The 20,685-nt window shown below is 43.7% G+C and overlaps 1 protein-coding gene across 1 annotated transcript in view; it reads left to right on the forward strand.

Moving 5' to 3' along the window:
• Positions 1–817: 817 nt before the first annotated feature.
• The window catches only part of ARPC2 (actin related protein 2/3 complex subunit 2), a 30,436-nt gene continuing 10,568 nt past the window's right edge, over positions 818–20,685 (forward strand). The window contains exons 1-7 of the mRNA XM_047721024.1: positions 818–948; positions 1,166–1,247; positions 9,478–9,512; positions 10,841–10,953; positions 15,241–15,286; positions 19,272–19,458; positions 20,100–20,193. Of these exons, the coding sequence (XP_047576980.1) occupies positions 1,174–1,247; positions 9,478–9,512; positions 10,841–10,953; positions 15,241–15,286; positions 19,272–19,458; positions 20,100–20,193 (549 nt within the window). The 5' untranslated portion in view covers positions 818–948; positions 1,166–1,173. The remainder of the gene's footprint in view (positions 949–1,165; positions 1,248–9,477; positions 9,513–10,840; positions 10,954–15,240; positions 15,287–19,271; positions 19,459–20,099; positions 20,194–20,685) is intronic.

The raw sequence follows: 20,685 nt of genomic DNA on the forward strand, positions 1-20,685 counted from the left end.
ATCAATGCACGTAGAAGAAACTCGGCTAAGTTTGTTAGATTCTGCCTGGAGGGAAAATACGGTACAAGGCTCACAGGCATCAGGTGCGGACTCCGCACCTTCAGATAAGTATGAAGGTATGTCTCTGGCAGAGGTACTGAAACTTAAGAGTACCAAAGACAGAAATCAAATCATGTTTGTCGCACCCAGAGGCAACTCCCCAGGCACAGAAGTGGAGGCATGACGAACCAGGGAGGCCTATTCACCTAGGTGACTTATTGCTTTCCTGCGTTGCTCCTTTAACTATTTGTAGTTCTGTAACTGAGAGTCGGTTTTGTTTCCTTTACCAGACTATAAGCTCCACGAGGGCAGGATGTCGTATCATTCTCCACTGCACTCCCAGCATAGAGCATGAGCCCGCTAAATATTTGTTGGAGAAATGAATTCGTGACGGTACCGCTAGACAGCCATCAGTGTGACATGAGTAAGAGGCACACGGACAAGCTGAGCGCCAAGAGCCGGCTTGGAGAGGACAAGGGCGGTCTTCTCGCAGCGTCTCTGAAATGACACGACCGGAAGGGTGGAGCTGGACCTCTGAGACGAGCGGGAGGGAGGGGCTGGACAGTGAGGCAGGCATCGGAGAATGACAGCCAACAAGGAGACAAACTTGCCGGAGAGGGGCCTGAAGGGTGGAGGGGCTCCGTGAGAAAGTGAAATGGACCCAGGGTAGGGGTGGGGGTCGCGCATGCGCCAGCCCAGCCTCCGCGACGCCCCTGCGTGCGCGTGCACGAGGGGTTGAAGCGGAAATGGCGCCGCGGGGCCGCGCGTCCGGGCAGCGAGCGGAAGTGGGTGTGAGAGCGGAAGTGGCCGGCTGGAGCCGGGGGTTGGGCGGGGACCGGGCTTGTCGGTGAGGCGGCAGCGGCGGCGGCGGCGGCGGCTCGGCAGGCGGGTTCAGGCTTCGGGGGCCAGGTCGGTCGGGTGGGTGGGTGTCTCCACAGCGAGTGCGTGCGAGGGCGAACGCGCGTCTTCCCCTTCCCCCCCCCACCCTGGTCCCTCTTCCATTTCCCCTGACCTCCTACCCCACCCAACCCCCCTCTTCCATGGGGCAGCAGGGCCGCTCTCTCAGTCCTTTCCTCCCTTACCCACCCTCACCCTCCCTTGTTTCTCCTTCCCCTGCCCGGGGCAGCCGCCGCCATGATCCTGCTGGAGGTGAACAACCGCATCATCGAGGAGACGCTCGCGCTCAAGTTCGAGAACGCGGCCGCCGGGTGAGCGCGCGCCCGGGGCCGGTGGGTGGCGGGGGAGGCAGAGTTGACCCCCGCTGGTCCTCAGTGTCGTTCAGTCCTCCAGACTTGAAGGGATGAGGTGGGAGACCTGGCCGGGTGTGGGGACGGCCCCGGCCCGGTAAACGTGGGAAGCTACTGGGCGCGGTGGGGTGAGGGGCAGAGATGCGTGGGGAGAGGCTCGGAGGAAGGATGCGGAAGCGGCTAGTGGACCCGAGCGCGCGTGCCAAAGGGCAGGAGACCTGTGGGACGTGGAGGATCCCCTTGCCTTCTCGAGCGAGCAGGAGATCCCTTCCCTCTGTATTCCCCGTCATTGTTCTGAACCCCAAGAAAGCCTGTTTGGGATTGGGTTGGAAGGAGTTTTCAGGAATTTCCAGGACTAGAGGAGGGAAGAAGATGCAGGCCCAGATCCCCACCAGCCTTCTCCCTCTCCAGCCCCACCCCCACCTCTTCGTCTAAAGATGCTGGAGGCTAGACTGAAAGCACACCCAGTCTTGCAGCTCGGAAAAACGCGACTGGTCTAGTTTCCCTTCCCCGAAATCTGCTGTAAGACACACTGGCCATTTTGTTAATATATTTCTCAAGCAAAGCTGGTAGTCTCCCCATCCACACCCTCCCTTATCTCTCTCCTGAGGTTATAATTCTTTCTCCACCCATTTATCTTTTAAACTCTTATACAAGACCCCTGGTCTGTGATTTTTAATGTGGTAATCCTGGCCCAGGTACACACTTACGAGCATCCAAAGTCTATAAAGTTCTCAGATAACCTTTATTTACCATTGGCCTTTTTAAAGGTAGGTTAGCACATATTTCCAAGGCTGCCTTCTCTGTGAAACACAAGAATGGGTAGAAAACAACCTCCTCCCCCAAAGCTGCTTTGCTTTTCTAATATTTAAAACGTGAGCCAGGGACCTGGTTTTAGCTTCTAATTTTTGGTGACCTGTAGCCAGTCCCTTTGCCTCGTTTCCCCATTGCGAGGCTGGGGCTTTGCCTCTTGGTTGCACAGTTGAGGAAATGAATGCAAACTTTCTGGTGAACTGGGAACTAGTCATAGGAAAGTCAGTGCTTGGAGATCTGCAGACGGGAAAGGATTGGTGCGGGGGAAATTCTAAGTGCTCATAATGAACTTGTGGTTTGGAGGCATTAAAAAAAAAATACTTCTAACCCACTGCCTGACTTGAACATATTTGTCTCCTATCTCTTTTATAAGGACACAGATGTTATCTGTAAAGTAAAGCATGGTTTTCGTTGAAGTAAGGCTTACAAGAAGCCTGTTTCCTGCTTGCAGTTGCTTATATTTTAAGCTAACTTGCTTCTTATCTTCAGTCTCACTTACCAGTCCCTTTGCTTTTTAAATGTTTGAGTGAATCAGCTCAGAGTCTTATTTTGGGTGCTGGGTACTTTTTTTCGAGCAGTGTAGCATAGAGGAGGAAGTTAAATTAACTTCTGCATTTTCACAGCTGAACCTGTTAAGTGCATTCTCAAGTCCAGACTAGCAAAGAATGAGACCTGGGTGGTTATAAGCTGATCTACAAGATAAATGCCTGTTCATTTTCAAGTAGAAGCATGCCTTGTAGTGTAGAAGTATATTCATATCTATTTGTGATTCCAGAATGAAGCCCATTATCCGGAACGACAGCTCTTTAACTTTTAGAAAATTAACTCTTACAAAGTACTGTTTTAGAGGAATTAAAATAAGCACTCAAGTCTGTAAGCGTAAGTTAGAACTTCTAGGACATTTCTTAACAAATACATTACAGCAATGTTGGTTATTGGGCAGGGCAGCAAGTTTTGGCTTTTACTGTGGCTGTCTTCCCTTTGAGACTTTAAGGGCACTCAAAACATACTCTGCTGAAAAGCTCTCTGAAAATCTTTGAAGAGACCCTGATAGCAGGCCTGGAGGTAGGTGGGATTGCAGATCCCACCCATCAGAAACTGGCTTCTAGGCCTGCTGTGAGTTTCCAGGCATACAGCGTGAGGCAGCAGTGAAGTAGTTAACGGATTTATTGAGGCACATGCCTACTACACTAGAACTTCCAGCAAAAAATGACTAGTGTGATAATCACAAACATTTATAGGATTCTACCAGTGCTCAGCACCAAGCAGAAACAGCGAAAGGAGGCCCTTCTGAGAGAGTCTATAGGCAAAAGTTACAGAGGAGCTAAAGGGTGAGGTGTGTGCAGGTGGAGATGGCAGAGAGACATTAATGAAGGGGAGTAGCTTGGAGGAGAAACCCTGGGAACTGGAAAGGCTTTGCCAGTGTGCGAACCTGCTGGGAGAGGGCAGCTGCCCCGGGCTTTATGCTTCTCAGAGCAAACCCGTTGGGGGAAATCACTGTTCTGAGTAGCCTCTTCCAAAGTAAATCTCATAGCTCTGTGGTGTCCAGTATAATACCCAGTGGCTACATGTAGCTAGTTAAGTTTAAAGAAGAAAGTGAAATAAAACTAAAATCCAGTTCCTCACACTAGGCACGATTCTAGTGCTCAGTTGCCACATGTCTCTAGTAGTGGCCATATTTGGACAGGACACGTGTAGATCATTTGCATTATTGCAGAAAGTTCTGTTGAACAGCACTAGCACTATTGCAGCTACTGAAAATGCAAGCGTGAGATAGTTTTAAAAATAGTTCTGTGGTATATGCTTCAGAATACAGTTGCAGTAATTTTCCTCCTGAGGGTTTTTTGTTTTTTTTAAGCGACACCTCAGACCATCCTGCCGAATGCTCTTGCCTGCATCCTACTAAGAGTCTAAACTTCCTTTGGGTAAAACCGTTATCGAAACTGTTGACCATTTAGGCATGATCACCTTTTAATTTGGAGGCAGTTCGGACAAAGCCTAAGATTCATTCCCAACAAATTGCTTTTTATTGTTTTCCTACCACACTCCTGGGAAAATGGCTTATTGGAACGGTTCATATATCGTCACAAAATGGTAATTATTGGTAAATTGTCTCATTAACAGCCTACATGCTAAGAGAATATGCTGATTAAGAAGAAGCCGTGCTCGGCACTACCAATAAACCCCCACAGGTCTTGTCAACAGCATTGCCTTTTCATTTAGGAATTCTTACCCAGATGCCCAATTAAAACAGAAGTAATCGGGTAAATTAATTTAATTTTTTTGTCACTGTGTACACACCAAGAACCTCAGCCTCAGAAGGTAGGCCCGTGAACTTAGAGCCTAGAGTCCAGAATTGAGGAAATGCTGTCACATGTGAATTGCAGTTGCTTTTAAGTGCATGCTGGCTCCTTGCCACAGCTCTGCATGTTGTGGGGACTCTGTGGTTGTGTGAGGGGGAGTGAAGCTCAGTAAGCAAGACGTGTCAGTTGGGGTGGGCAAGGACTGTGGGAGGAGAAATTTGAGAAAGGAATAAATTAAATCTTGCTGATACTTTGTTCTCATTCCTAAATATGCTGCATGTGTCCTCAGGGAGACAGACTGGTTTGAAGTGATTTGGAATTGGGACATTGTTCAAGAAGCATCTAGAAGAAATGGAATGGTCTGGTTGGTCTTTTTACAGGTAGTTACAGTTGTATAGGCTGTCTGCCTTCTGACCTTGGCACCACTTTGTGCGTGAAGCCCCAGAGCTACACTCCACAAAACGGATGACTCCTTAAGGGCAGGGCCTATCACTTTGGTCATCTTTCTTTCCCAGCATCCTCACTGTATATATGGTTAGCTCAGGAACTAATCTCTTGAAGGAATGGATGAAGCCAGGTGGAATGAATCTTAATTTCTTTAGGTGCTTAATTTATCACTATTCTGATATTGTGTGAATCAGCTTTTTAAAAAATCGCTTTTTTTTTTTTTTTTACAAGAGATTTTATTTATTTATTTGACAGAGAGAGATCACAGGGAGGCAGAGAGCCAGGCAGAGAGAATGGGGGAAGCAGGCTCCCGGCTTAGCAGAGAGCCCATTGCAGAGCTTGATCCCAGGACCCTGAGATCATGACCTGAACCGAAGGCAGAGGCTTAACCCACTGAGCCACCCAGGCGCCCCATGAATTAGCTTTTAGATCATCTTTGTTCTCCATAGTTTGAGTCTGGCTTAGCAGAGAGTAGGGGCCACATTTTTTAGTCTTTGCTCGAATAGGTTGATGGGAGCCCTATAGGGGAATTAACCGCAGAGTGATCAAAAACTTTTGGTGAGATAGCAGAATTCAGTAATTTCTCATTCAGCTCATAGAAGGGGAAAATAGAAGAGGCACATAAATTCCCAGATGGGGAATTGGATGCATTCAGAAGTAAAAACTCCGAAATCCTTAAATGAGAAAAGAGGATTGGAAAATACAGTTGTCAGGAGTTCTTTACTGATTGGTGACATTTTAGAAGCTTCCTTGGGAAAAGAAGAGAAGGAAATTTTTCCTAACGATTTTAAGAATAACTTTCAAAACCCATCTGAGTAAATTGAATATATTTTAGTGTTCTGTGCTATCCAGTCAGTAACCCTGAGGACTTATCTAGCTGGTTTTGTTCTAGGACTGATACTCATGGGGTTCTCCTTGTAGTGCTGACCAGTTCCTGATTCTGGGAGTTAGTACAACCCCACAACTTTTCCCAGCCGTAGCTTCAGAGTCTGGTGTTTTCTGACTCCACCTAGAAGAAAAACTAATTCATCGATCACTGTCTGTGATATTAGACACTGTGCTCTAAGCTTTAATAACATAACTTCATTTCATTTCTGAATGTGCCTGTGTGACAGCAGTTCCCATTTACAGTTGAGAAAACAAGGGCTTTTGGGAGTTGTGGAGAGAGTAGACATAATGCATTAACCACTGTGCGGATACCCTTCACTGGTGACTTCTAACTTTACGATGGGTCACACACAGAACATGGTATTTGTGTGGCACATTTGAGTGAATGGTCTAGCCTAGAGATCCTGCTATTGGGCTGCCCTGAGGGCTGTGAGGATCATTATCTCAGCATGTCTGTAACTTAGTCACAAGACACTGGTTGGGAAACTGTCCTGTACACATGTCATCTCAATTAGTCTTCACAACAACATTTTAATCTTCATTTTCTAGAAAAGGAACCTGAGGCTCAGCAGTATCTGAGCAACATTGAGTGTGGTTTATAGCTGGTAAGTGACAGGACTTGAGCTGAATAGTCAACTCCGAAGGACTTGATTTTATTGTGCTTAAACTCATTCCCAGCATCTGAACTTCAGCAGATGGTAAAACAACAACAACAAAAATAACTTAATCCATTTATCTTTTGGTTTTGTTAAAGTGGTATACTTTCCCCCAGACCAGTCTTTTTTTTTTTTTTTTTAAGATTTTATTTATTTATTTGACAGGCAGAGATCACAAGTAGGCAGAGAGATAGGAAGCAGGCTCCCTGCTGAGCAGAGAGCCCCATGTGGGGCTCGATCCCAGGACCTTGGGATCATGACCTGAGCCAAAGGCAGAGGCTTTAACTCACTGAGCCATGCAGGGCTCGATCCCAGGACCTTGGGATCATGACCTGAGCCAAAGGCAGAGGCCTTAACTCACTGAGCCACCCAGGCGCCCTCCCCCAGACCAGTCTTAATTCCCCTCTAGCTCCAAGGTTTTAAAACCGCAAAAGTAAATAACAAACACCTGGTCTTGGAATTGACACCATCCTGTTTGGTATATTTCACTCTTGATCTGGTCTCTTTGTTGGGCACAGAGTTTGTAACTCCCACCTGACCTCTCCAGAAGACTCCTTTGGCCAAATGCGTTCCTCTATAGCCTGTCTTCTCTATAACCTACTGTGCAGCCATAAAGCATAAACTGAAATATTAATGGTGGTGATTTGACAAATATTCCCAAGTCAGGCAGCAAACCTCTTAGTATAGCTCTTCCTAAGCAACTTCTCCCAGTGGGGATTTGTCCTTAGGGAACTTGACAACCTAGAGAAATTCAGAATTTCAGTTAAAATGTTTATAGATTGGGAGGGGTAGGGTTGGGTAGCTCAGTTGGTTAAGCATCCAGCTCTTGATCTCCACTCAGTTGTGACCTCAAGGTCATGCATTTAGGTTCTGCATTGGACTTCACGCTGGGCATGGAGCCTACTTTAAAAAATTTTTTTCTTTTAATGTTTACAGCTTGGAACCCTAAGGCTTTTTTATTTATACCTAATTTTTCTCCATCTTTGATGGAGTAGGAGAATGAATTTTTTTTAAACAGATTAATATTCAGGTTAAATATGTATGAGAAACAACTATGTTTCCATGCTTTTTTTTTTTTAAGATTTTATTTATTTATTTGATAGAAATCACAAGTAGGCAGAGAGGCAGGCAGAAAGAGAGAGGAGGAAGCAGGCTCCCCGCCGAGCAGAGATCCCGATGAGGGGCTTGATCCCGACCCTGGAATCATGACCTGAGCTGAAGGCAGAGGCTTTAACCTGCTGAGCCACCCAGGCATCATTCCTTCCTTGGCTGAGTTAAAGCCTAAGGATTAAAAAAAAAAAACCAAAACCCAGCCACCTACTAAGTGACACCATGTGGACTTTCACAAGCCTCCATCCTGACGTTTTGGCATAGCCACCCTTCCCCAGGGAAACAGACTTCGGTGCTTCCTGCCATTGTGCAGCCTCTTCATGGTTTGTGCAAGTGAGCCTTAGATGAATGTTTGTTCTGCTTCTTGCTCTGCTCTTGCTTTTTAGAGGTTGAGGAATTGTGATTGGCCATTCATTGTCTTTGTCTCCTGGCTGTAGTTTCAGATGAAAGCTCAGAAGCAATGGAAGGTTTCGTGTTGCTCTCTTCATCATATTCTGAACTCTGCTTCTCCATAAACCCACTCAGTGCTTTGATTCTTAGAGTCTCCCGGACTGATTTTCCTAAACCACACACGGATGGCTGTGCAGGAATAGAGTGGAATCCGTATGTGACTTATATCCGTTGATTTTTCAGCAGGGCTAGCACTTCATAAAAACCAGTTTCCTGGAAGAGTAACTGCGTAGCATCTGCAGCACTTTTTAACACGCATACACCACCTGTGTATTCCATTATTTCCCAGCAACCCTAGAGGGCGGCTCAGTCATGGTTCCCTTTACAGGTAAGGGAGCGGAGGTAGTATAAAAAAGATGTACTTGATGATGAGGTCTTGAGCAAATTAGGCAAGGATAAATGTGGAAATGTGTGTGTCTTGTCTGTTGGCCCATAAAACAAAGTGGAATCATTGGAGTCCTAGGTCATTAAGAGATAAAACCGTGGAGTCTTCTTTTGTTTCCTACCATTGGGCTTTGAGGAGAAGTGGGGAAATCACATAACGTTGCTTTCATGGGAGGTTAATTGACCATTATTGTTTATAGCTAGGATGTATGTCATGCCTTCTAGGTAATAACTCAGCAGCATTTATCAAGTGGAAGTTTCTGTACCAGGCTGAGCTGGGTGCTGCACAGAAAGTATCAGGCTGTCGGTGTTGCCTTCCAGGATGAGTTGTTTGTATCTGTTCTCTTGCTTTATCTTTAGCAGTTCAGTGAGGTTGTATTCTCCCATTTTATAGATGAATTAAGACGTGAGAAATTCAGGCGTGCAGGTGTTAATTGGTCTGAAAACATGGTCCTGATGAAAAGCTAAAGCCTTGGTGTCTTGACTGTCCCCAGCGATTTTGCAGTGTTATTTTGTGCTCCGCTTTCTATTTAAGTGCAGTGCAGGAATTTCAAAACAAATCTAGGGTAGAACCAGTCCAAGAGGGCTTCATGAAGGAGAGAGGTGAGAACTTTGGTGACGTTAAGGGAGAGGGAAAGACGTGTAGGAAGACTTACAGATTGTCTTTGAAATGGTATAGAACTTCCTGTTCTGTTTTATGACCTGGAATTATCCCTTCTTTAGTGGATTAAAACCATTCTGCATTCTGTTTAGCAGAATGTACTACCTCCACGTCCGTCACTACTGTCCTATGGGAGAGACATTGATCAAAAGATGGCATTTTATAGTTCACATATGCAGACGTACATATCATAGTCTTAAGGAATTCTGAACTGAAGCTAAGCACCAGCTATGGCAGAGATTTGACAGCAGCTAGAAAACAAAAACTGTCTGTCCTGCTGCTTTTTTGTATCCTCTACCTTAAGGGAGCCCAAAGGTTCAGGTACATGAGAAAATGAGTTGCAGTCTCAGGTCAGCAGTAAGCATAAGACTGGTCCAGAATGCTCCGATCCGGAACAGAGCTCAGGAGTCTGCAAGTCCCCTTGGGGGCAAGCAGCAGTACAGCTGTCTTTATTGAAGGACTGTTCTTTTGTTTTGCAGTAACAAGCCAGAAGCAGTAGAAGTAACATTTGCAGGTAAGTGTCCTTAATTCAGCCCTGTTAAGGCACAATATAAAAATAGAAAACTCATTCCTAAAATAGGTTTGGAGATTTGGAGTACTGTCCCTTGATTGTCAAGTCTTCTCAGGGTCTTTGTTTTAGATGATCATTTTGTGGATTTATGGAACTATGTGAAGTTACCTGCTGCTATCTTAGAAGTTGGGGCTTAATGTTGTGGTATAAACTTCAGTTTAACTTGGAAATATTAAATTACTGCCTTCAAGTAGCCTTCATCTCAGTTTGCCTAGCACTAGAGTAGTGGGGAAACATGGATAATACTAGAGGCCTGTTCAACAAGTCAGAGAGAGGTTACTGTTTTCTAGTCCCTATAAAAAAATTAGCTGTTGATACTACTCACTTGCTTTGTGGACTTTAAGGAGTTAAACAGTCACCCTCTATAAAGTGAGGGTACTTGACTAGATTTTGGAAAACTTTTTGCAGCTCTGAAGTGCTGTGATTGGAGACCAGGCACCATCCCTGTCCCCTCCCACTAACCAGCAATGCCAGATCTCCCTAAAGTGATGGCGCTCAGCACCTGGTTTCAGGAACTACCCAGGGTCAAGTCCTCTCTGTACTGCAGGAAGATAGAAGCCAAAGAGAGGGGGGCCTGGATATAAATTAGAAGAAACTTAAGAAATAACCGAATGGAATGTGGGGGCCTTGTTTGGATCTAATTCAAATAACATGACAGTATTTTAAAACTTTTTTTTTTTTTTTGAGGCAGAATATTTGAACACTAGACTGGATATTTGACATTAAGAAGCTACTCTTAAAAGTTTAGTCATGGCTGTGGTATTGTAGCTGTGTTGGGTTTTGTTTTGTTTTGTTTTGTTTTTAATTCTTCCTTATCATCTGGAGATGCATTCTGAAATATTTATGGATGAAATGATGTGATGTCTCAGATTTACTTTAGAACAAATCATTGGGGGGACATCTAAATGAAAGATTGGCCATGTGTTCATAATTGTTGAAGTTACATGGAGCAGGCTGGGAGTCCATTCCATGTACTATTGTAGCTTCTTTAAAATACATCACAACAAAAGCTTTAAAAAAAAAAAAAAAAAAAAAACCTTTCAGCACCAAGCTGTGGCGAAGGTAAGAATAGCTTTGTAATTTTAGAAGAGAACAAAGAGATCAGTACTTGACAGTTCTGTCCCAGTGTTTTTGCTAACTTTCTGCATGGATTTAAATATACACCTGCTTCCAAGGAGGACCTCCTTGTGGCCTGTAACAAGGTAGGCAGTCACCTTGAGATCTTATTTCCCGTTCCCAAGTTAAGCAGTTTTATTTACTTTCCCTCATAGATTTCGATGGAGTCCTCTATCATATTTCAAATCCTAATGGAGACAAAACAAAAGTGATGGTCAGTATTTCTTTGAAATTCTACAAGGAACTTCAGGCACATGGTGCTGATGAGGTATGTTCCACATCATTTTCCTTGGGTCTCTTGTTTCCTCTTCACCTTACTGGCAGCTTGCCACTCCTAGAAGGTCTGTGGCAGTGGCCACTCCGGACAGCTTGCTCACCTAACCAGGGACTCTCGACCCATATTACAGAGAAGGGTGTTTTTCAGAAAAAGCTTTGGCTCTTTGCTTGTTGTTTATTACTCTAGAAAAATAAAGGTGTTCCCTAACCAATGAAAACCAAAACAACTTTAGTTCCCAAAAAATGCACCAAACAATACATTCTTAGACCAGTAAAAAAAATAGCTGTCACAGGGCAGCTGGGGGGCTTAGTTGGTAAAGCATCCACCTCTTGATCTCAGCCCAGGTCTTGATCTCAGGGTCACGAGTTCAGGCCCCACATTGGGCTCCATGTTGTGTAGCCTACTTAAAAAACAGCTATCTTGGCCCTTGGGCGCCTGGGTGCCTCAGTTGGTAAAGCAACTGCCTTCGGCCCAGGTCATGATCCCAGGATCCTGGGATTGAGCCTGCTTCTCCCTCTGCTGCTACCCCTTGCTTGTGCTCTCTCTTTCTCTGTCAAATAAATAAAATCTTCAAAAAAAAAAAAAAAATAGCTGTCTCAAGACTGAGATGGGTTCCATTCTATTTCTGTAATATTGTAAAGCAGGTATATAGCTCTGGCCTTTAAAGTTTATGGTCTTAATTTCTCATTCTGGAAATTTAGGTACAAATCTACCCTTTAAATTTTTTGATTTAAACTTCTTTAGAGCTGGCTACTTCAAGTTTCTCTTCTTCCTTATAACTACCATAGGGGAAATAAGAAAGGTTGTCCATGCGTTTTGAAATTCTTAATGGCCATGCCTTGTTCACTAGCTTCTTCCTATAGCTTAAGTAGCAGGTCTGGTTCCTGTTGAACTGTATTTGCTCTGGGGAGAGCCATTTATGGAAGAAAGAAAATGCTGTTACACCAGTGTGCATACGTTGTGGTTGGATCTCAAAGCAGGAAGTATGACTCAGTTCCTGAATCAGTTTTCAGATATCTTTTAGTTTTAACAAGCTATGTTCTCCTTAATCTGGTGAATGAAGATATGGTCATTTCTATTTTCTTTCTAATTAAGAGCTTTTGAAATAGTTAAAATTTATGCAATGAAAAGGCTGTTTGAGAAAAAAGATCAAAATCTATCTCAGTAATATTTTGGTATAAAAACTAAAATTGATATTAACTATGGTCCCAAGGCCAAAAGCAGTCATTTCTTTTAGTTACTCATATGCAGTTGATCTGTCCCAGAAATTCAGGGGAAGAGCCAAAACCTTTTCTGAATTGCCTATTCAAGGGAAGAGGAAATGTTTAGAGAATTTGTATTCGGGGTGATTTTACCTGAAAGAAAAGCTTCAGGAGGAAGACCCAGTCTCATAAAACATAAGGATCATTCTAGAAAAGTAGCCAACTCCTCTCTTTACCAGATTAAAACAAAAGGGAACAAGTGACTATTAAAGTGGCCCCACTTTTGATTTACCATAAAATGACAACCTGAAAAGAATTGTTAAAGCTTTGAACAGACAACTCAAAATTGTGTAATCGTTCTCTGCAAACAGTCCTCTCTTTTTAAGATGCAGGCGCAATGATAGCAATCTTTGGAAGGGAAAGAAAGCGTTAGAGATAGATTTCTTAAATCTCCTTTCCAGTCTGTGCCTTCTGCACTCTGGAACTCCCCAACACAGTGCTATTCTGGTAGCTCCCACAGGGTCAGAGAACCAACCCCACCCGCCCACGTGGGTGGAGCAAGTAACACTCAGAGCTTTGGAGCAGAGTGCACGGTGCGTGGCTCTCTGGGTTGGTTAAACAGTGACCAGCTTGCAATAACCAGAGGAAGCTTGCTGCTCTGCCCAGGCCCTTTTTCAAGGCAGAAAGCCTCTGCTGCTAGGGCGGGAAGGTCTGATGGTGAGGACCGATGGGCTGTCTCCACCCATCTGGTGTCAGATTGAAAGAGGGGGCACTCAGTGGAAAATGAATCATGGTTAAAAGTGCAGGTGAAATCAACAGGGAAGCATTGGCTGGTTTTGCCAAGTGGAAGGAGCAGAAGAGTGAAATGGTATAAGTTTGGCTCTTAGATCTCAGAATATTAAGCTTGGAATTAAACTAAATCTTCAGAGCTATGTTTTTTTCTTCCACAATCTAATTTCCCCTTCCTCCAAGTACCCACAGTCCACCTGGTGCAGTACTGTAGCTCAGAGACCACACACTAGTTCAAATTCTGCTGGGATGTGCCCATTATTCTTCCCGCCGCCTCAGAACTTTAGAAGTGGTATGTAGGACACCTGAAGGTGAGATCTCTCTGTGCCACCAACAAACTCTGTGACCTTAACCTCTCCCTTCAGTTCCTCTTCTGTAAAAGAGACAACCCTACAGCGGCTTTATGGTCACCAGATCGGAACTGTGTGTGACATTACTTGTTGTTTGCCTGTATACGAACCAGTGTGCCCACACAGTCAGAACTGAGGCCTGTTCTCTTTCCATCGTTTGATAGATAGATAGAGAATTTCTTCCAGCTGTAGGAAAGTGGTGAAATAAATGTGTGGAATAGTAAAGAGTATTTAAGAACAGGAAGTAAAGAACCTTGCTGTGTGATAATTTTTTCAAATAGGCCATACGTGGTTTGCTGCTGCATTTTTTTTTTTTTTTTAAATACCTAGAGGGTGCATTGAAAGTAAGATTAGAAGAAAACCTAAGAATTCACTTGGCTCTGTTTACTGCCAATCCCCATATGCAGGCATGAGTGGGCGCAGGGCCTGCTCGCATGGGGCTCCCCTCTAGGCTGCCTGCACTTGCGCTGCTTTTCTCTGGCTGATGGAATCCTGTAAAACCTGCATGTGTAACTCCTACAATTAAAACAAAAGTTCGTGCTTTTGTTCACTTTTAATTTGGTGATTTGTCACTGATGAAGTATCCTTTTTTTTTTTTTTTTTTTTGGTATCCCAGAAAATTACAGAGGATCGTGAGTATGTTTGTGGTGAGGTAGTGTTGAGAAATTGACTAAGTGTCTACAGACAAAGCTTGGTAGCCTGTTGTACTGCTGTCACATATATTGGCCTCCGTTTTCCCTTCTTGTGGAATAGCGACGACACCTTCCCTCCCTAAATGTGTTTTCAGTGAGGGTTAAGAATAAACCATGTCTGTTTTGCCTCTTACACATATAAAGACTACTAAATACCGAAAAAGTGACTAAGTTCTGATGGCTCTAATGTTTACGTTTTTCTATCCTCAGCTGCTTTTTTACTGCTTACCATAGCCTATATAGCATTTAAATCTGAACTGGTCCTTCCAGAAGGTTTCTTGTTTCTCAAATTGTCAGCCTAGGAGCAGTTTGTACCAGATGAAGCAGTCACTCTGACAGAGAAATAGGAAGGTATATAAAGGGCTCTTGTTTTATCATTTACTCCCCAAAGCTGGAGAGGAGCCAGTAGCAAGTATTTCGGGGTGCAGGCAGGCATTTAGAGAGTACAGCCTTCTGTGGACCCACCAGCATAAATAAATGGCTATGTGGTTCAGTGATCTCTTGTCTTTTGTCATAAAATCCATAAAACCGATGAGCTAAATAATTTTAAGGCTTTCAAGATAAGCAGGCTGACTGGAATCTGTTCCCAGCAATTCTGCCTTTATCTCTTTACTCACCTGGGTTACTGGTTCTGCCTGTACTTAGTTGCTAACTAACATAATCTACTCTCACTTGGGTTTGGCATCCTTTTGCATTCTTGAAAACAAAAGTGATTGTGTGCGATACATAGTCGGGAGGAGAACAGAGAACCTAAAACAGGGGTGACCAACTCCTAAAAGTTAAAAGATGAGCCTGGATTGAAAAACAGATCCTAGATTAACCTTCTGGATTTTTTTTTTTAACAAGGTTTTGGTTTTTCTGTTTTGTTTTTAAGATTTTATTTATTTATTTAAAAGCGAGAGAAAGAACGTGAGTAGGAGGAAGAGGGAGAAACAGACCCCCCCCCCCAGCTGAACAGGGAGCCTGATGAGGGGCTCGATCCTAGGACCCTAAGGTCGTGAACTGAGCTGAAGGCAGATGCTTAACCAGCTGAGCCACCCAAGTGCCCCTAACCTTTTGGATTTAATCTTCACTCTGTGAGGGACTGGCTTGGTAGCTCAGATGTATCTGCTTCCCATTGTGTATCCAGTGTCCCATCCACCAAATGAAAAGTTCTGATTTAGAAGGAGCTTGGCAAATATAATGCTTTAAAAATAATGACATTATCATGACATTTGGATTAATATTTGTTTTTGTATTTTCTAGTTATTAAAGAGGGTGTACGGGAGCTTCTTGGTAAATCCCGAATCAGGTATGTAGTAATGCAACTGTGGGGTGACATGGAAAGACACCTGTCCTGTTTGTACTCTGCTTTTTTTTAACCAAAGCATTTCATTTAAATACTGTGCATTCTACAAATATTTCTGCCTGAGCCCAGTTCGCACTTCAACTCTCTCCATAAAAATAGCTTGTAAGGGACTTTGCTTTGTCCAGTAATGGTACACAGTGTGGTTTGCAAAACTGATGTGGATCATTTTTAATGTTTATGTGGTGGAGCCAAGTGACTTACAACCAGTGGGCCCCTTTTGTTTGCTCATGGTGATTAAATGCCTTTTGAGACTGAGCAAACATTGGTTTTCACCCCAGCCCCTAATTACACCATTTTCTGTACTTTGCACTTTTGGAGAAGGAAACATAACTGTTCTCACATTTTCAAGAAACAGAAATTTCAGTCCCTCCTTTTAATCTATTCTTTTTAATAAAGAATAAATAGCCTCTTCACAGCCAGAGGAATTGAAAAGCACCATAGCCTTCCTTGATTACAACAGCTGTGTTCCTGCTGTTTTACAGGAAATTTAAAGCAGAAAAACTGAACCGTATTTTCATCCTCGTGAATAAGTGCTGGGCTCATATTCTGCATTTAGCTGGGCCTCCTGATGAGGACCAAGTACTTAAATTCTTTTGAACACATTACTCACATTTTGTTCCTTTGGTACTTCGATTAGCAGATTGTTCTAAGGAGAGTTCATCTGTCTATTCACAGCTGTTATTTTCGCTAGCTCATTTCCTCCCCCAGCCTTTGTGTGGTTTTTGTTTGCTTACTTGTGTTCATTTTTATAATGTGACATGCCTCAACAGTCCCAATAGAAGACTTTCCCCGGTCAGTCCCAATAGAAGACCTTCCCCAGTCTTCTGTATGCTGTGGAAACAAAATACCAAATACAGAATGATATCTTTGGGATGTAACTTGTTACTAGGGATACTGTGGGCGGGAGAATTGACTACAGTCCATAAAGAATACTGGAATGTTTTCATCCCCAAATAGATGGTAGAAATATATCAAGAAATAAAAACAAAAACAAACAAAAAAATAAATAACACTGTAGGCTTTAAGGGGATTCAAGGAATTTTAGAGAGAGAAGAAGAAAGAAAGAAAGGCAGAAACAGAACTAGACTAGAAAAAATCGTGTTGGAACTCTTGGGCATGCTTGACATAGCTCAGATCCTGTAGTCTCCCAGAACCACTGGAGTGGAACACAGAACTAATGTTTCTGTCCCTGAGCCTTTTCTTCTACTTCCTGCTAAAAGCGCAGGCCATTGCCAAATTGCAGACCTTATGTTCATACAAGTGCAAAGTATAAATACACATGAAAGTGATGTGTCTCCTCTTTTTCTGTGTTTTTTTTTTTTAAGATTTTTTTTTTAATTTTTTATTTATTTGACAGAGATCACAAGCAGACAGAGAGGCAGGCAGAGAGAGAGAGGGAAGCAGGCTCCCTGCCGAGCAGAGAGCCCGATGTGGGACTCGATCCCAGGACCCTGAGATCATGACCTGAGCCAAAGGCAGAGGCTTAACCCACTGATCCACCCAGGCGCCCCTTTCTGTGGTTTTATATAGGCAAGTTTGGGAGTCTCACCAGGCTCTACTAGATTTTTCCTTTTAATCTGTCCTCAGTATGTTCCTTTTCATCATATGAAAGCCTTACTTAGAGTCTGACTTGAGCTGTAGTTTTACTTTGTTTTATTTGGCTTCTTAAAACTAACAAAGCTCAATTTCATGTATTTTCATTTTCTATCTAATCTTTAATCCTGTAGTCTGCTTCTCTGGTTTTCAGGTACCCAAAGTGGAGTGATGATTGATATTACTTAATATTAGAGTGCCAGAAATATGCTCAGCACAATCTAGAACAGAGATTTAGATAGCCCATGTTCTCAGTGAAGCTTTATCCAACAAAAAACATACCTCCAGAATGCTCTTGGGAAAAAATTAAATAGTGACGAAGTATAAATGTTTAGATACTTCATACGGTTCTGGTAAAATTATTCCCAGCAGTTACCTAGAATATGAAATGGCCCTCAGTGATGTACAGATACTCTTGCAAAGCCACCTGTAGGCTTTTTGCCTTATATTAATTGTTTGATTAGCTAATCAGTTTCCCCAGCCATGTTTGCTGGAACTCATACTTGACATGCTGTAAAGAGGGAGAATAGTGGGCAGTGGTCAGCAGACTTGGCTTTGGGTCCCATTTATTGATGACCTACGGTGTTCTGGGCACTTTAAAATACTTATAAGCGCTCTAAATATTCCCAAGAGCCTCCCCAGTCTAGCCACCCTTTTTATTTTTATTTTTATTTTTATTTTTTTAAAGGTTTTCTTTATTTATTTGAGAGAGAGAACAAGAGATAGCATGAGAGGGGAGAAGGTCAGAGGGAGAAGCAGACTCCCCATGGAGCTGGGAGCCTGATGTGGGACTCAATCCTGGGACTCTGAGCCCAAGGCAGTCACTTACCCAGCTGAGCCACCCAAGCGCCCTAGCCCCCCTTTTTAAATAGATGTAGGAATCATAGAGGTTAGGTAGTTTGTCCAAGGTCATGAAGTGGCAAGACCCAGGATTTGGGCCCAGTTCTGTTCAGTTCCAAATAGAGTTGCCTGTACCTCTGTGTCATGCTGCATTTAGCATGGCATCTGCTCCTTTGAACTTGTTTTCCCTTTAAAATGAGAACAACTGTATCTGGCCTGCCTACTTCAAAGAATTCTTACAGAGATCAAATGAAGTAAAATATTTTAAAACACTGTGAAATTTTGGGGGATGCCTGGGTGGCTCAGTTATTAAGCGTCTGCCTTCGGCTCAGGTCATGATCCCAGGGTCCTGGGATCGAGCCCCACATCGGGCTCCCTGCTCAGTGGGGATCCTGCTTCTCCCTCTCCCACTCCCCCTGCTTGTGTTCGCTTTCTCTCTGTGTCTCTCTCTGTCCAGTAAATAAAACTAAAAAAAAAAAACTGAAATTTTGATAGCATGTAGAAACGAAAGCTTTTGGGGAGGTATACACATACACACACACATTTAAATTTGTCCATACTTCACCTCTTGCCACAAAGGGTTTGCGATGGTATGTGAAGGGTTTTTTGTTTTGTTTTTTGTTTTAATTAAAAAGCTACCCAGGGGGGTGCCTGGGTGGCTCAGCAGGTCCGGCCTCTGCCTTTGGCTTGGGTCATGACCCTGAGATCATGCAAGATTGAGTCCCACATCCCCACATCAGGCTGTCTCCTCAGCAGGGAGCCTGCTTCCCCCCCCCCCTCTCAGCCTGCCTCTCTGCCTACTTGTGATCTCTCTCTCTGTCAAATAAATAAATCTTTAAAAAAATAAAATATCTTATTAAAGAAAAAAAAAAGCTACCCAGCTGCTGACTTTGTGTTAACACTTGGCAGTTAAACCGTCAGAGGAAAATACATAACTCATATTATTATAGCTTGATAGCATACACAGGTGCCCACTTCATTCCTGTGTCTGGAACACTAAATTTCTACTCAAAGTTCTGAATTATGGCTGCTTCTTATTCCTTATTTGTAATCAGTCATCTTTGACATTGATTCAAATTTTTGCATAGCATTTGTTAATTAGATGTATATATTTATGGTGGTTATACAAGAATTAAAGTTTTATCTTAACCTTGAGAGTGGACAGCAGTCTACCTGGGTTAAAAGTATGGACACTGAAACAAGATGTCATTAGAACCTGCAAAGTAGGGGCGCCTGGGTGGCTCAGTGGGTTAAAGCCTCTGCCTTCAACTCAGGTCATGATCCCGGGGTCCTGGGATCGAGCCCCACATCGGGCTCTCTGGGCAGCGGGGAGCCTGCTTCCCCTTCTCTCTCTCTCTGCCTGCCTCTCTGCCTACTTGTGATCTCTGTCTGTCAAATAAATAAATAAAATCTTTAAAAAAAAAAAAAGAACCTGCAAAGATTTTTGGTTTCGTTTTAAATATAACCACTTGTGGGTTTTTTTTCCCCTCTCTAGGATACAATGTCTCTTTGCTATATGACCTTGAAAATCTGCCGGCATCCAAGGATTCCATTGTGCATCAAGCTGGCATGTTGAAACGAAATTGCTTTGCCTCTGTCTTTGAGAAATATTTCCAGTTCCAAGAAGAGGGCAAGGAAGGCGAGAACAGGGCAGTTATCCATTACAGGGATGATGAGACCATGTGAGTATAGAACCTGGTCCCAAAGCCGGGGCAAGGCTTACATGCCCTCACTGAAAGATACACATTAGGTCAGACCTTAAGCTCTACTGTGTGAATCCCCCTAACATGTCTTTCTCATAAAGTTCTTTAAGCCAGGTTGTAGATGACAGGGGAAAAAAGGGGGCCATTTCTGCTCTTCTCCACAGATACCAGTAGTTGGCAAAAGATGAAGGGTGCTTTCCCTTTAAGACACCACTATTGAAGGTCCCCTTTAGTCATATAGCCTGGGTGACAAGAAGGGAGAGGGGACTGTGTGTTCTGTGTGTTTGCAACTCTTGGATCATCTACATAGTAGGACTCTCCTAAGTATATAAAGCAAGAAATGTTTTAAAGTGAAGTTCTGAGAGTTAGTAACCCCCGATACCATGTCCCACCACACAGACACGTCAGTACCAGCTCCTCGGGGTGATGGTCCTCTCCTGCCTCTCTGGGCGTGCATGTGTTATGCTGACTCTGTTGGTCCAACATACTGAGTCTCCCTTGGCACACCTTGTTTTATGAACTAACTGATTTAGGACTTACCGCCTCCTTCACTTGGAAATCAAGTTCTTGACAAAATCTCATGCTGATTCTTCTTATCTCATGGGTGTTGTTCCCCTCAGGTACGTTGAATCTAAAAAGGACAGAGTCACAGTAGTCTTCAGCACAGTGTTTAAGGATGATGACGACGTGGTCATTGGAAAAGTGTTTATGCAGGTATGCAGAGGATGTCTTGCGGTGGGGCGGAGGGAGCACGGGGGTGTGCTGGCTTACACCTGGGCACCGAAGCACACCGTGAGCATAGGAGAGAGAATGGGCCGCTCAGAGGGTGCCGGCACTTGTCAGAGATTTCATCAGACAGCCTCCACAGAACTCACTGCGTGTTGTTTTTCCCTCGTGCCTTTTGCCTTTTCAGCACTGGACTGGAGAGTGAATTGAGGATTAAACAAGCTAATGGTATGACTGAGTTTTAAGCACCCTTGCTGCCATAGGGTCTTCAGTTTAAAGCTTAGTCATGTTTCCTACCCTCTTGTGTTTCCTGCAGTTTCTGGCAAGGTCCGTTCTTGGCTTGCTTCAGTTCTTCTCAGAACTGAGTCTCTAGATTCCTGAGCAGCAGGTAGTGCATCAGTAGGGCAGAGTCGGGGGGCAGACAGGGAGGCAGATTGGCCAGGGTTTGTCCGAGGTCACCGCAGAGCGCCTCCCTCAGAA

Source organism: Lutra lutra, chromosome 3, assembly GCF_902655055.1.
Source record: "Lutra lutra chromosome 3, mLutLut1.2, whole genome shotgun sequence".
Lineage (NCBI taxonomy): Eukaryota > Metazoa > Chordata > Mammalia > Carnivora > Mustelidae > Lutra > Lutra lutra.